At 38.7% G+C, this 14,483-nt stretch overlaps 1 protein-coding gene across 11 annotated transcripts in view; it reads right to left on the bottom strand.

Annotated features, from left to right (window-relative positions):
• dcp1b (decapping mRNA 1B) overlaps nucleotides 1-14,483 on the bottom strand; it is a 90,432-nt gene that overhangs the window by 54,190 nt on the left and 21,759 nt on the right. For 7 of the 11 annotated variants that reach the window (XM_072552248.1, XM_072552249.1, XM_072552245.1 and 4 more), the window contains one exon: nucleotides 11,261-11,301. The exons of the other annotated variants lie outside the window; for them this stretch is intronic. In XM_072552248.1, coding sequence (XP_072408349.1) covers nucleotides 11,261-11,301 — 41 coding nt within the window. The remainder of the gene's footprint in view (nucleotides 1-11,260; nucleotides 11,302-14,483) is intronic. 11 annotated transcript variants of the gene reach the window in all.

Raw genomic sequence — 14,483 nt, 5'->3', positions numbered from 1 at the left:
GGCTCAAAGCAGGAAACTAGTTGGGTAAAATGACCAGCAGAGGCTGAAAGGTATGCAATGTATGGCAGATTCTTGAAGAACCACACGTTCAGCCATGCAGCTTGGAGGGCACATGTGCAGGAGACAATTTGGTCTATCCAGGCTACTTCTGCAATTGAAAAAGAAAGTGGCCAATCGCTTTTCAGTTTTAATTCCTGCCTACCCTCCATAACCTTTGATTTTCTTGTAGACCAATAGTCTTTCTAGTTGTGTTTAAATGTCTCCAGCAGTAGACATTAAGTCGCTAGTCACCTGAATCCTTATAAATAGGCTCTGTGTGCAACAGTGTTTAAGAGACTGGTGGTGTTCACTTATCAATTGAGCTCTATGAGTAACTATAAAATGGCATAAAAGATTAGTTTCAGTTCTGTCATTTGCTAACTGATCTTTGAGAATGTAAGAAGTTCAGCAAATTGATGGATGATTCTCTACTTCAAATCCTCCTTCCCATGTTATCCAAATATCCCTTGATTTTGTTTTTTCCCTAAAGATCCATTGATCTATATCTTGAACATAATTTAAGATAAAAGATCCGCAATTCTCTAGGTAGAAAATTCCAAAAACTTTGTTTCATAATATAGCATTAACATTGGGAAATTATGTTCGAAAGTAGAATAGATGCCTTTTTGGATTTAGTTCTTTGAAGGTGAAAGGTCAGAGACTACTTTGTCAGTATTAGACAAAACAACACTTCTAACAAATTAGGTCACATGTGTTACAACAAGTGATTTCCAAGCTACCCAATGAGGTGAATGCTGATGTGTTAATTCAGCTCGGCTTTTATAACCTAGGAAACAGAATTTAGATGAATGGATAGTTCAGAAGAAAGATCCATACCAGCTGTCACTCTGATCTAGTGTGAAAAATAGAATGTAAATATGGAAAAAACCTTTAAATCAGAACAAAGATTTCAATCCGAAACATTAAATCTGTTTCTCTCTACAGATGCTGCCTGACCTGCTGAGTGTTTTCAGCATTTTCTGTTTCAGTGTTAAATTTCCAGTGTTTGCAGAGTTTTTCTTTTGTATTAAAGGTCAATTTTTTTTAAAAATGTCATTACAACTTTTGTCTGGTGTTTTAATGAAGAATTCTGAAATGTCGAACCTGTGCAGAATCAGGAAAAAGGAAAGGTTAAAAATGGAAGTGATAATGAGAGGTTGACGACTCAACAACCTGGGCCATTTCCCATAGATATGTTTTAAACCTGTTGGAATGTAGTGGTGTCCTGATGTCTTAGTGAGGGTGAAGATCACAACTTTGAGAACAGCCAATAAACATCTCTGCTCTGCAAGTGAACCAAGGGAAAAAAAATCCTCTCACTGAGACACTCACCAACCACTGTCAAAAGGAATAAGGACAAAATAAATTGTAATCAACCTGCGAAGCCAAGAATCTCAAAACTGACAGTTCAACTACTAACATCAAACCAACCAGCAATATCCACTGGAACAGCTGCAATGTTCTATCATCTACACTTCACAAACTACTCAGGGATTGATCAACTTTTTTTTAAACATTTGTACATTTTTCTTGGGCTCATATTTTATTCCTAATCTGCATGCGCATGTGCTGCAACAAAGCATTAGATTGTGTTCACGGCTCTAATATTAAGTTCACATGGTGGTAGAACTTGTGTTTCACAAGTTAACCTAAACCTTTATTACAACTTCTAACATTCCTATGCATTCATTAATCATATGCAGAATTTTAATTGTAATTAAAAGTGGACCAGGACTCCTACATAGCCACTGTATCACTTGTGCGTTGATTATTCTACCAATTTATACCTCAGTTTGCCCTCCACTGCCTATCTGTAGTTCCATCAGAGACATATCATGACCATGCTTTTTCTAAAATTTAGAAAAACCTCCCATGGTGCATTTATTATGGTGTTCTTAACATTTTACAGATAAAAATCTGAAATCAGAACCAAAACTGACTCTGTGATGTAGCACAACGAGATGTCCTGATCCAGGTACTTTGATAAGGTTCAAATTCCGGACCAAGATTTAAACAGCAAAACGTTAATTTGAGCATGAAACTAACTGACATTGCTACTGTACTGTAAATACACCTCTAATCACAGATTCATGCAAGATTTTCTGGTTGTGAATTTTATGGAATGTTGACATAGTTAAGGTGCAAGACAGGACTGACTGACTGACCCCCATATCCCTTCACACCCTGAAGAAAGAATAATCTCATGTCCTTCTTCAGGTGCTTATTGCACATTTAAAAAAAAATACATTTTTCACAACTTTTGCAGTCAGCAATGGGATAGTGCTCACTGCTGACCTCAAAAGAAATGTTTCCCACAAAGACCAAGAAATCTCAGTGCCATGGATTTCACCTTTCTTTGACATTCATTTGAAATTGGTGACATATCCAGGTGGTTTTCCAGGCATTCAGCAACAATGATGTTTTGAAGCAAGACAAGCAGCCAATCTCGAAGTATGGACAGCAAACCTGAAGTAAAACTCACTGATTATTCCTCGTTTAGAAACTTTAATGTACCAAGAAAATGGACAGACACATCTGAAGTTGAAATATTAAAAAATATTTTTGATATTAGAAATCTTGGAATTATCTACTTGACATAAAATAAAATAAAATAGAAGCTTCCAAGGTCAGAGAAGTCCTTGAGGATTAGCACATAGTTAAAATTTGCTACTAGACTCGAACCCCAGTACCCCACAAAGGACTCTCACCTCTGCCTGCCAGCATGCTTGTGAAACTGTCTCTCAACTGCACTAATTACCATTCGAGGAGTCCATACAACAGAGAGAGAGGGGACCATTTCTGGCACACAGGAGTATCAAGAGGGACCAAGGTCTAAAATCTTACCTTGTGGGTCCGTCCTTCTCGAGACACCGATGTTCCGGGCGGGCGCTGATATCGCCCAATTGTAACTATTCATTTGGATCCTGCTGACTACACCAAAATTGTTGTCCCGCTCCCCCCAGCTCAGAGACAGTACAGTTTTACCTCCATCATCTTTATTCCAGGCCCTGGAGGGAGAGAGAGAGAACAATCGCCCATGTGTACAGGGACACAGGTTCCCAGTCTTCTCTCTCGAACAGCAGTTTCTTAATGAATTACATAGTCATTTTACAGGAAGGAGCATCCAGAGAAGGCAACATACATATTGATTGGGCGACTGTTACATTCAGCGAGTGTCAATAGTGGAGTTTAAGCCAGGTACTGTTTTACAATGCATGTTCCTAAACTTAACTAGCTTCACATATAATGTATACTTTTCATTTTTTTAAACTGACTTTACATACTGAATACTTCCAATATTGCAAAACCACCCTAGACCTATGCCCTCTGGTTCTGGACTCGCCCAACCAGGGAAAAGACAGTGTCTATTTTCCTAGTCCATGCCCCTCCTGATTTTATAAATCCCTGTAAAGGTCACCTCTCAGCCTCTGACGGTCCAGGAAAAAAAAGCCCAGTATATTCTGCCTCTCCCTATAGCTTAAATCCTCCAACCCTGGCAAAATCCTTGTAATTCTTTTCTGAACCCTTTCAAGAATAGGAAGGACGCCAGAATCACACACAATATTCCAAAAGTGGCCTAACCAATATCCTGTACAGACGTAACATGACCTCCCAGCTCCTATACTCAATCTTGTACCAACAAAGGAAAGCATACCAAACGCCTTCTTCACTATCCTATCTACCTGCAGCTCCACTTTGAAGGAGCTACGAACCTGCACTCCAAGGTCTCTTTGTTCAGCAACACTTGCTGGGACTTTACCATGAAGTGTACAAGTCCTGCCCTGATTTGTCTGTTCAAAATGCAGCACCTCACATTTACCTACATTAAACTCCCTCTTGCACTCCTCACTCCATTGACCCATCTGATCAAGATCCTGTTGCACTCTGAGGTAATCTTCTTCGGGGTTACAATACACCTCCAATTTGCGCGTCATCTGTAAACTTACTAATGATACCTCCTATGTTCACATCCAAATAATTTATAAAAATGACAAAAGGCATCGGTCCTTGTGGCATGCCTCTGGTCACAGGCCTCCAGTCTGAAACGCAACCCTCCACCACCACCCTCTGTCCTCTACCTTTGAGTCAATTCTGTATCCAAAATGACGAGTTCTCCCTGTATCCAATGTGATTTAACCTTGCTAACCAATTCCCTGTGAAGAACCTTGTCAATCACCATACAGATCACATCCATCTCTCTGCCCTCGACTGTCTTCATTACTTCATTACTTCTTCAAAAAACTCAAATCAAGTTAGTGAGACATAATTTCCCACACATAAAACCATGCTAACTATTCCTAATCAGTCCTCGCCTATCCAAGTACATGTAAATCCAGTCCCTCAGGATTCCCAACAACAACGTGCTGACCACTGATGTCAGTCTCATTGGTCTATAGCTCCCTGGCTCTTCCTTACCACCTTTCTTAAATAGTGACACCACGTTGGCCAACCTCTAGTCTTGCGGCACCTCACCTGTGACTATCGATGATCCAAATACCTCAGCAAGAGGCCCAGCAATCACTTCCCTAACTTCCCAGAGAGTTCAGGGGTACACCTGATCAGGTCCTGGGGATTTATCCTACTTGGTCAACATTTCCTGCATTTTCAGCAGCTCTTAATAATATTATTAATGTAATAATATTAGTGTAAATGACAATACTTTGACAGTTTGGCTCTTCCCAATTAATTGTAGTCTGTAAGACTTCAGCCACTCAACGTATGGAGAAACACTACCACCAAGAGCAACTTCTGGATTTGTACAACTAGTTGTGCAGGTGCAGATGCAGAAAGTCCCATAAATTCAGAGGTATAACAATGGCCAATATTTACGGTTCCTCAGTTGCTACTACTGCAAAACGTAGGGTACTACTTTGTGAAACTTACTGGCATCACATTATAACCTAACTGAAAGCAATTATTCTTCTCAACAATAAGAATACTGTACAAGAGTATAAGATGTATCATGAATTTAGTTACTTTTATCACAATATCCAATCAAACAAAAATGATTCATTGCATACAATTCATTAAGTTTTAGGGTAAATCTTTGAGAAGTGGATAGCATGTTCCTGTAGGGATGTATACTTTTACATCAGAGTTCTGGGTTGAAATCTAACCCAAACAGATATCATGATGGTATGAAGAAAGTCTGAAGTTCTGAAGAAGGGTACCAGACCCAAAACATTAACCCTGCTTTCTCTCTATAGATGCTACCAGACCTGCTGAATTTCTTCAGCAATTTCTGCTTTTGTAGTATGAAGTTCCCGGTTCTACAGACGGTTATAGTACAACGGGAAAGAAGTTTGAGCATAATCCACTTGAGAACAAGTCAAAAAATGCAGCACAGAACTGTGCAATCTCAAATGCTTTACTTTGCACCTGGGTGTGCAATTTTATCTGTGGATATTGAAATGGGGCTGTTTTGTCTGGATGATGTCAAACTTCAAAGTGTTGTTGGAGTCACACTCATTCAAACAATATTCCATCACATTCCTGACTTATGCTTTGTAGATGGTGGACAGGCATTGAGAAGTCAGGTTATAAGTTACTCACCGCAGGATTCCTAGCCTTTGACCTGCCACAGTATTTATATGGATAGTTCTGGCCAATGGCAACATCAAAGATGTTGATGTGGGGATTCTGCTATGGCAATGTCATCCTTCCTGAGATATGGGGCCCAAAACAGCATACAATACTCCAAATGTGGCCGGACCAACATTTTTATTTGTCTTTTTAGGATCATATTTGGTACTCCTAACATAAGCAAAATTATTTCACTTAATCTTGCTATCCCATGAATTTGAACATGTCTAAACCTTAGTATTTCAGCTTCTTATCCATTATACAATATACATAATAAACCAAGACTATGTAAACTATAGTCTTCTCTAAAGCTCTCAAACTCCCATTAGGCAATCAGATTTCAGGACATGTTGCTCATTATGTTGTTCTATATAATTTTTCAGCCATCTTTATAAATGAGTCTTGCTGAATTAAAAAGATAATGCTCTGTAGTGTTTGGTATTTAAATAGGAGCATCTTGTTCAGCATACTGAGATGCAAACAGTATTTTCCACCATTGTTACAATGACTTAGCAAGCTTTTATGTACATGAAAAACTGATAAGAAAATTAAAACTGTATCATCTCAGATGTACAGAGAGTGTTCAAAACATCTTTATTAAGAGTGGTCACATGTTGCTCCAGAAGAGGTTTAATTGATGATGCCAATCCCTAGTAGCCCTTGAGAAAGTGATGGTGAGATATGATCTTGAACCACTGCAGTTTGTGTGCAGTGTGTAAACCGACAATGCTGAGAGGGAGGAAATTCTAGAATTTTGACCCAGTTACAGTGAATAAACAGCAATGTATTTCCAAGTCAAGATGATGAGTGGTTTGGAGGGGAACTTGCAATTATTGGTGCTTCCATATATCTGCGGCCTTCTAGACTGAAGCTATCATGGATTTGAAAAATGCTATCTAACAGCCTTTGGTGAATTCTCAAGTGCATCTTGTAGATAGTACACGGTTGCTACTGAGCATCATTGGGGGAAAAGAGTGGATGTTTGTGGATGCAGCACCAATCAAGTGGGCTGTTTTGTCTGGATGGTGTCAAACTTCAAAGTGTTGTTGGAATCACACTCATTCAAACAATATTACATCACATTCTTAACTTATGCTTTGTAGATGGTGGACAGGCATTGAGAAGTCAGGTTATAAGTTACTCACTGCGGAATTCCTAGCCTTTGACCTGCTTTAATTGTCACAGTATTTATATGGATAGTTCTGGCCAATGGCAACATCAAAGATGTTGATGTGGGGATTCTGTTAAGGGAATGTCATCCTTCCTGATATATGGGGCCCAAAACTGCATACAATACTCCAAATGTGGCCTGACCAGAGCCTTATTGAGCCTCAGAAGAACATCCCTGCTTTTACATTAAAGTCCTCTCAATAAACGCTATCATTGCATTTGCCTTCCTAAATATTGACTCAACCTATGAATTTACCTTGAGAGAATCCTGGATTAGAAGTGCCAAGTCTCTTTGCACTTCAGAATTCGGAATTTTCTCCCCATTTAGAAAATAGTCCATGTCTCTATTCTTCCTACCAAACTGCATGACCTCACACTTTCTCACATTGTACTCCATCTGCCACTTCTTTGCCCACTCTCCTAGCCTGTCCAAAATCTTCTGCAGTCTTCTCAATGCTACCTGTCCCTCTACCTTGGGTGGCATGGTGGCTCAGTGGTTAGGTCTGTTGCCTCACAGCACCAGGGACCCAGGTTCAATTCCCAACGCTGGCGTCTGTCTGTGTGGAGTTTGCACATTCTCTGAGTCTGCGTGGGTTTCCTCCGGGTGCTCAGATTTCCTCCCACAGTCCAAAGATGTGCAGGCCAGGTGAATTGGCCATGCTAAATTTCCAATAGCATTAGGTGCATTATTCAGGGGGAAATGGGTCTGGGTGGGTTACTCTTCAGAGAGTCAGTGTGGACCTGTTGAGCCAAAGGGCCTGTTTCTAGAGTGTAGGGAATCTAATCAAATCTACCTGCATCATCTGCAAACTTAGCCAGCGTGCCATCAGTTCCTTCATTTTAGATTGTTAATGTACAAAGTGAAAAGTTATGGTCCCAATACTGAGTTTTGCAGAACACCACTTTTCAGTGGCTGCCATCCTGAGGAGGACCCTTTTATCCCCACTGCCTGCTTTCTGCCAGACAGCCAAGCTTCTTTCCATGCTAATCCCTTGCCTCTGACACCATCAGCCTTTATCTTACTCAGAAGCATCCTGTGTGGCACCTTGTCAAAGTCCAAGTCCAGATAGCTAACATTCATTGGCTATCGTTGGTCTAATCTGCTCATTACTTCCTCAAAGGAATTCTAGCAGATTTGTCAGGCGTGACCTCTCCTCAATGAAACCATTCTGATTTTGCCCTATTTTACCATATACTTCAAGTATTCAGAAATCTCATCTTTCACAAAGGATTTCAGGATCTTACCCACAATCAAGTTAGGCTAGCTCGTCTATAATTTTCAATCTTTTGCCTTACTCCCTTTTTAAAGGGAGGTGTCATGTTAGCGATTTTCCAGTCCTCTGGGAACATCCTTGATTCTAGTGATTCTTGAAAGATCACCACTCATGCCTCCACTATATCATCAGCTGGAGTGTAGTCCACCTAGTCAAGGCAATTTATCCACCTTTAGGCTATTCAGTTTTTCTAGCACCTTCTCCTTTGTGATAGCCACCATACTCAGCTCTGCACACTCTCGCTCTCTCTCTCTCTCTCTCTCTAATTTTTAGGAAATTATGCCAGTCTTCACAGTGGAAGACATGAGTAGTTATTCAGTTCCTCAGGCATTTACTTGTTCCCTACTCCTATCTCTCCAGCACCATTTTCCAATGGCCCATTGTCCATTTTTGCCTTTTTTTTGCCCTTTATATCTAAAGAAACCCTCAGTCTTTCTTTATATTACTGGCTAGCTTACCCTCATATTTAACCTTATCCCTCCTTATTTCTTTTTCTGTTGCCCTCTATTGATCTTTGTAAACTTCTCACTGCCCTTCACCACATTATATGCTTTCTCTTTTGCTTTTTATGCTATCCCTGACCTCCCTGGCCAGCCAATTGAGAGAGAAACTTAGTAAAATTAAGATTAAGAGGGAAGTAATACAAAACAAATTGAAAAAGAGTTGCAGGTTGACCAGTGTCTGGGTCCTAATGAACTTTATTCTAAAGGTCTTAAAAGAATTGGCTCAGGTTGCAGCAGCTTTAGGTATTAATTTTCCAAAGTTCTCCAGATTCAAGAAAGATTGCATTGGTTCAAGCAGTAGCAAATGTAGCCCCTCTATTCAAGAGAGGGATTTGTAGAAAACAGGGAACCGTAGGCCAGTTAGCTTGACATCTGTTGTGGAGAAAGTATTGAAATAAGTCATTAAAAAAAAATTGTAGCTGCACACCTGGAAAGGTTCAAGGTTATCAAGAAGAGTCAGCAAGGAATTTACCAAGGAAAATCTTATTTGATTTATTTAAAGGAACTGTTAATAAAGGGAGTCTATTTAAATGTCTGAAAGACAAAAAAAAAAATCGGTGAGATGCCACAAGAAAAATTACTAAGAAAAACAAAAGTTCACAATGTAGATGATAATATATTAGCATTAACACAGCATTGCTGTGTGACAGAAATGAGAAATATGCATAAATGGAACTTTTGTCAGATTGACATGATACGCTGAGTGGAATCCTGCAGGGATCTATACTGGTACCGCAATTTTCCTTTTACAATTTACATCAATGACAAAGGCATGGTACCAAATTCACAGATGATACTAAGATAGTTGGAAAGTATGTTGTGAAGACGACAAAGAAGTTAGAGATAGATAAAGAGAGGTTGAATGAGTAGAAGAAAACCTGGCAGACAAATATAATGTGGGGAAAACTTAAAGTTGTTCACTTTGGCTAGAAGAATAAAAAAGCAGAGTATTCTTTCATGGAAAATGACTGCAGAATTCCAAGGTTCAGAGAGAGATTTGTGTCTTCTGGTGCATGGGCCACCAAACATTAATAAGCAGGTACAGTTTATAATCAAGATGACAAATGGGATGCTATCCTTATTGCAAGAGAAATTGAACACAAAAGTAAAGATAACAGCAAAGTGTGGTAGATGCTGCCTCAGAGGTAGGTCATTGAATGTTTTTTAAGACAAGGTGGATAGGCAGGGAAAAAAAAATCAAAGATTATTGGGAATAGATTGATGATTACATTGGATAGTAGAGCAGGCTTGAGGGGTTGAATAGTCCACTTCTTGTCCTATTTTGTATATGTGTATGACATCGAAAGACCAATTCTCTAAAGTGGATACCTAGGTAACATATATTCCAGGGACATCTGGTAAACAGAGAATTGCAACCTTTGTAGAATATGCATGAATAGCGACTGGCAAGTTGAAGTATTGGTTCATAATGATGACCTAAAAATGAGGCCCATGGACTAGCAGAGTGGGTTCATAAGAAAGCACAGTGCAAGTATTGATATTCTGTCCAGATAATACTGTCAGAAAGAGAACATATACCAGAGAAAAAAAAGGTGCTACAACTGTAAATAGAGTTATCTATTAATAGCTGCCATGACAGACATCAAACAGAGGTCATAGCTTAAATGGATTATGCAATGAAATAAAGCTCTCAATAATATCTCACAATATACTCAGAAGTCCTTAGGATCTTAGCATTTTGGTCGCTGGAAATAAACTAATGAAATGCAATTAGATAGTCAGTGATGACTAGAAAAGTTTGTTGCTTCATAGAATTAAAAGGTGTAAAGAAAAATTGTGCCACAGTTTAGCACATTACATGGTAAGTGTATAACTCAAGATCTCCTTATTTTCTACTTTTATACAACCTTGTTTTATATGTAGTCTAGCCATGAAATTTCCTTCGTGAGCACAGCCAGAAGTATGTAAATGTAACCATTCTGGGTGCCACACAGAGCTCAAATTTATTGCTAATCTGTTAAGTATAAAACTAAATATTCAATGGAGACAATAACTGCAAACAATTGGTTTCGACCATCTCTTTGTCATATCATCTGGATGACAAATTTAGGTCGACAATTAAGTGCAATATTCATTGTACACTACACCACAGTCAGAGATAACCACTGCTGACAAAAATGCTAAACCAAGGTTCCATCTGCACTCTCAAGTGGACATCAAAAGGTTCTTGGAAACATTAGTAAAGAGCAGAGGAATGATGTCTAGTGACTTAACTAACATTTATCCCTCAAACAATATTAGTTAAAACAACATTCTTGCCATTGTCGCATATAAGGGCCTTAGAGTATGAAAAGTACTCAGCATGTTTCCTATAGTAAAGCAGTGGCCACAATTCACTATACTTCATTGAATCTAAAAAGTTTAGGACAATGAGATCATTCAAAGCAGTACAGAAATGTAAGTCTCGCAAATTTATTACCAAGGTAGAGTTGCAACTTTCAGTCAGGGGAAATATAATCAAATAGATGGCTGAAACACATCAAGAAATTTGGGGATAGTGTACTTGCACACAAAATTTTGTAATCTTAAAGCAACTGGTGCGCGACCAGATTACACAAGTTTCTTGTCACAAACACAGAGGACATTCAAGGTCAAGTAATTTAGTTATTTAGTGCATTTAACAAAATGAACCATCACAGGTAAATAGAATTATTTCCTAATTGTTCATACCTTGCATAAACAAATAAGGTCCCTTCGACGTCAGTCTTCTCCTGTGATTAAAAGGGAAAATTCATATAGCCTTTAATATTTAAGAAAGTCATGCATCATATGGTACAGGAAATTAGCAGAAACTCAGTGTAAACAAAATTGTGAAAAATCACAATTTAAAACTAAGACGTGGCATAATATTTTGACAAGCCATCCAAAAGCTTCTGCATTAGTGTGCTAAATTTCTCTCACATGAGATAACCTGATTTTGGTCCAGGTATCTAGGGAATAAACCAAACCAAGTGAAGTCCAAAAGAAAGCTAAACCCCATTTCATATTGTCAACGTAAGTATTAACAGAGAATTATACAAGTACAAAAGACAATACGTTTTGAACAAAGTTCACTCAAGGTTTAAGATCAGCAAAGTTAAGGCTTGGGAATAAGTCATCATTCTATCTTTTCCAATAAATAAAATGTGACTCACTTTGTGCTTTGGCTTAAAACTGAAAAAAAAACAAGTTCAAAAGCTTGCAACTAAGTTAAGTTTTCAAAAATGGCTTTTATATGTATTTTGAGCATGTGCAATGTCAATTAAAATGTGAAACAAAAGCAGACGTTGCTGGAGAAACTCAGCAGGTCTGGCAGCATCTAAGAAGAGAAAGCAGAATTAACATTGAGTCCATGATTGTTCTTTACACAGGTTTTGCCAGCGCTGCTGCATTTCTCCAGCAATTTGTTTTTATTTTAGATCTTCAGCATCTGCAATCTTTGCTTTATTTAAGCCAACTGAATTACCTCTTGCAAAGTGTAGATTATGCTTGAAAATAATACACAAAAGGTGCTCAGTAGTTGTAAATCATTCACTATCAGTTCCATCAATGCATCCATATAAGACATAACAGCAGGTTATAATGAAGATGGCCATTTTATTCAACTACAAGCTTAGGAAAAATAAGGTGCTATCAAATATGAGCAATTACTGAAGAAACAGTAATTCATTAAAAGCTGCAGTTGCAGGAAGTCTGGGAACAATATTTGCGAAGAGAACAGACAAATTGATCTTTCAGGCATGGAACTTTCAGAGTAGTATAAGTGTGCACATCTGGCAAAAAGCAAATTCATTGCCAAAATTCTTCTTAAAATTTTGATGAACTCCACACTAATCCTGTGAGAATGAAACATACTTAATGATCATTAACTGAATCAGATATACTGAATGGGAAGAGGATAGTGAGAGGTTATAGTAATTCTTCAACAACTGGAGGTTTATGTATGTGCATACATGCAAGGCAATTAATGTGCAGAAATTTGGAAAATATTCGCTATTGCCAAGATGAAATTGGATGCTTTCTGTTAGCTGGGTAAACCTACAAATTAATAGCATATAAGAAGTGTACCAAATGATTATTGCAAAGAATAGAGATCTTAGTCAAGGGATATCATTTTATCCTTTCTGCACTGTTCTGCAATTTTGGAGAATGAAATGCAATTGCCACGAATGATTCTGTTATTGCCAAGTCCAGCAGTTTTTAAAAAATTCTTTCATGGGCAAGGTCAACATTTGTTGTCCATCGCGAATTGCCTTTGAACTGAGTGACTTGTTTGGCCATTTCAGAAGGCAGTCAAGAGTCAACTCCATTTCTGTAGCTCTGGAGTCACATGTAGACAATATCAGATATGAATGGGATGACTTCCTTCCCCAAAAGGACGAGTGAACCAGGGGAGTTTCTACAACAAAAGACAATGGTTTCATGATTGCTTATTACGAAGATTAACTGAATTCCTGCTTTTATTGAAATTTTTAACAACTGAATTTAAATTCCAACAGTTGTCATTATGAGATTTAAAACCACATTGCTTTTGCAAATAGCCAGGACCTCAGGATCATTAGCCCAGTGGCATTACCAACAGATCACCATCTCAGTCATCTCCACTGGATCCATCTTCTGTTTCTTTACTTTTCTCATTAGCAAACCTTTTATATTATTCTTCTATCATCCTCTGTGTTTGATTCAGCATGTTATGTACACCAAGAAATTAGCACTGAGGGACAATCTACTTGTGTCTCAAAAAGTTATTGCTGAAAGTCATGGGCAGCACGGTGGCACAGTGGTTAGCACAGTTGCCTCACAGTGCCAGAGACCCGGGTTCAATTCCCACCTCAGGCAACTGACTGCATGGAGTTTGCACATTCTCCCTGTGTCTGTGTGGGTTTCCTCTGGGTGCTCCGGTTTCCTCCCACAATCCAAAAATGTGCAAGTTAGGTGAATTGGCCATGCTAAATTGCCCGTAGTGTTAGGTGAAAGGGTAAATGTAGGGGAATTGGTCTGGGTAGGTTGTGCTTTGGCGGGTCAGTTGGGTAGGTTGTGCTTTGGCGGGTCAGTGTGGACTTGTTGGGCCGAAAGGCCTGTTTCCACACTGTCAGTAATCTAATCATTATTTTTGAAACACAAGTTCTTAAAGCTTAACCAAAAAAATCTTTTTTTTAATTTTAAGAGATTGGGAGAATATCATTAGCAATATTTAGTAATTAAACAAATACACTTACATTTTCATGAAAACAATATATAAAAGGGACAGAGCAGGCATCTCAGTGAGAGTGGAGCAGAGAATTAAATTACCAAGTAACTGGAGGCTCAGGAGCATGCTCACCAATTAAAAGGTAGAATGATCGCCCAGTTTGCGTTTGGTCAGGGCTGTAGAAACAGCACTGCAAGCTGTGAATGCATTATATTAAATTTAATGTACAAATAAATGGCTCTTTCACTTGGACAGAGACTCTCAGTTGTGAAAAAGAAAGGAATTAAAAAGGGTTGGTGTTGTATCATGCAGCAAACAAGTCTTCAGAATGCTCAAAAGGAAGGGATTGTATGCTTGGTTATGGCATTGTGGCTTAAAGTGGCAGAAATAATAAGGATAAATATTCAAGAGGGAAGGCTAATAGGATTCCCCATATCCTTAGCTTGATTGTTGTTTTAAGTGGGAGGTGAAGTAGTGAGATTAGAAATCTGGGAAATAAGGTATGCAAGATTGAGGAGCAATGGAGGAGTATCCACAGAAAGACATATAGGAAGTACTAGTGTGAAAGTTAGGATCATCAGAACAGGTGCCATGGACACCAAGAAACTAAGAATAGAATAAAGACCTTAGGGGTATCAAAGTGGGATGCTCAAGAGCAGATAGGAGGCCAAAGTTAAGAAGAATCTGGTTCAGGCATTTTATGGAGAGGGGAAGCCAGCAACA

Source organism: Chiloscyllium punctatum, chromosome 32 (genome assembly GCF_047496795.1).
Source record: "Chiloscyllium punctatum isolate Juve2018m chromosome 32, sChiPun1.3, whole genome shotgun sequence".
In the NCBI taxonomy this organism is placed as follows: Eukaryota; Metazoa; Chordata; class Chondrichthyes; order Orectolobiformes; family Hemiscylliidae; genus Chiloscyllium; species Chiloscyllium punctatum.
The sequence above is the reverse complement of the archived record's forward strand: the minus strand, read 5'-3'. Positions and strand labels throughout refer to the sequence as shown.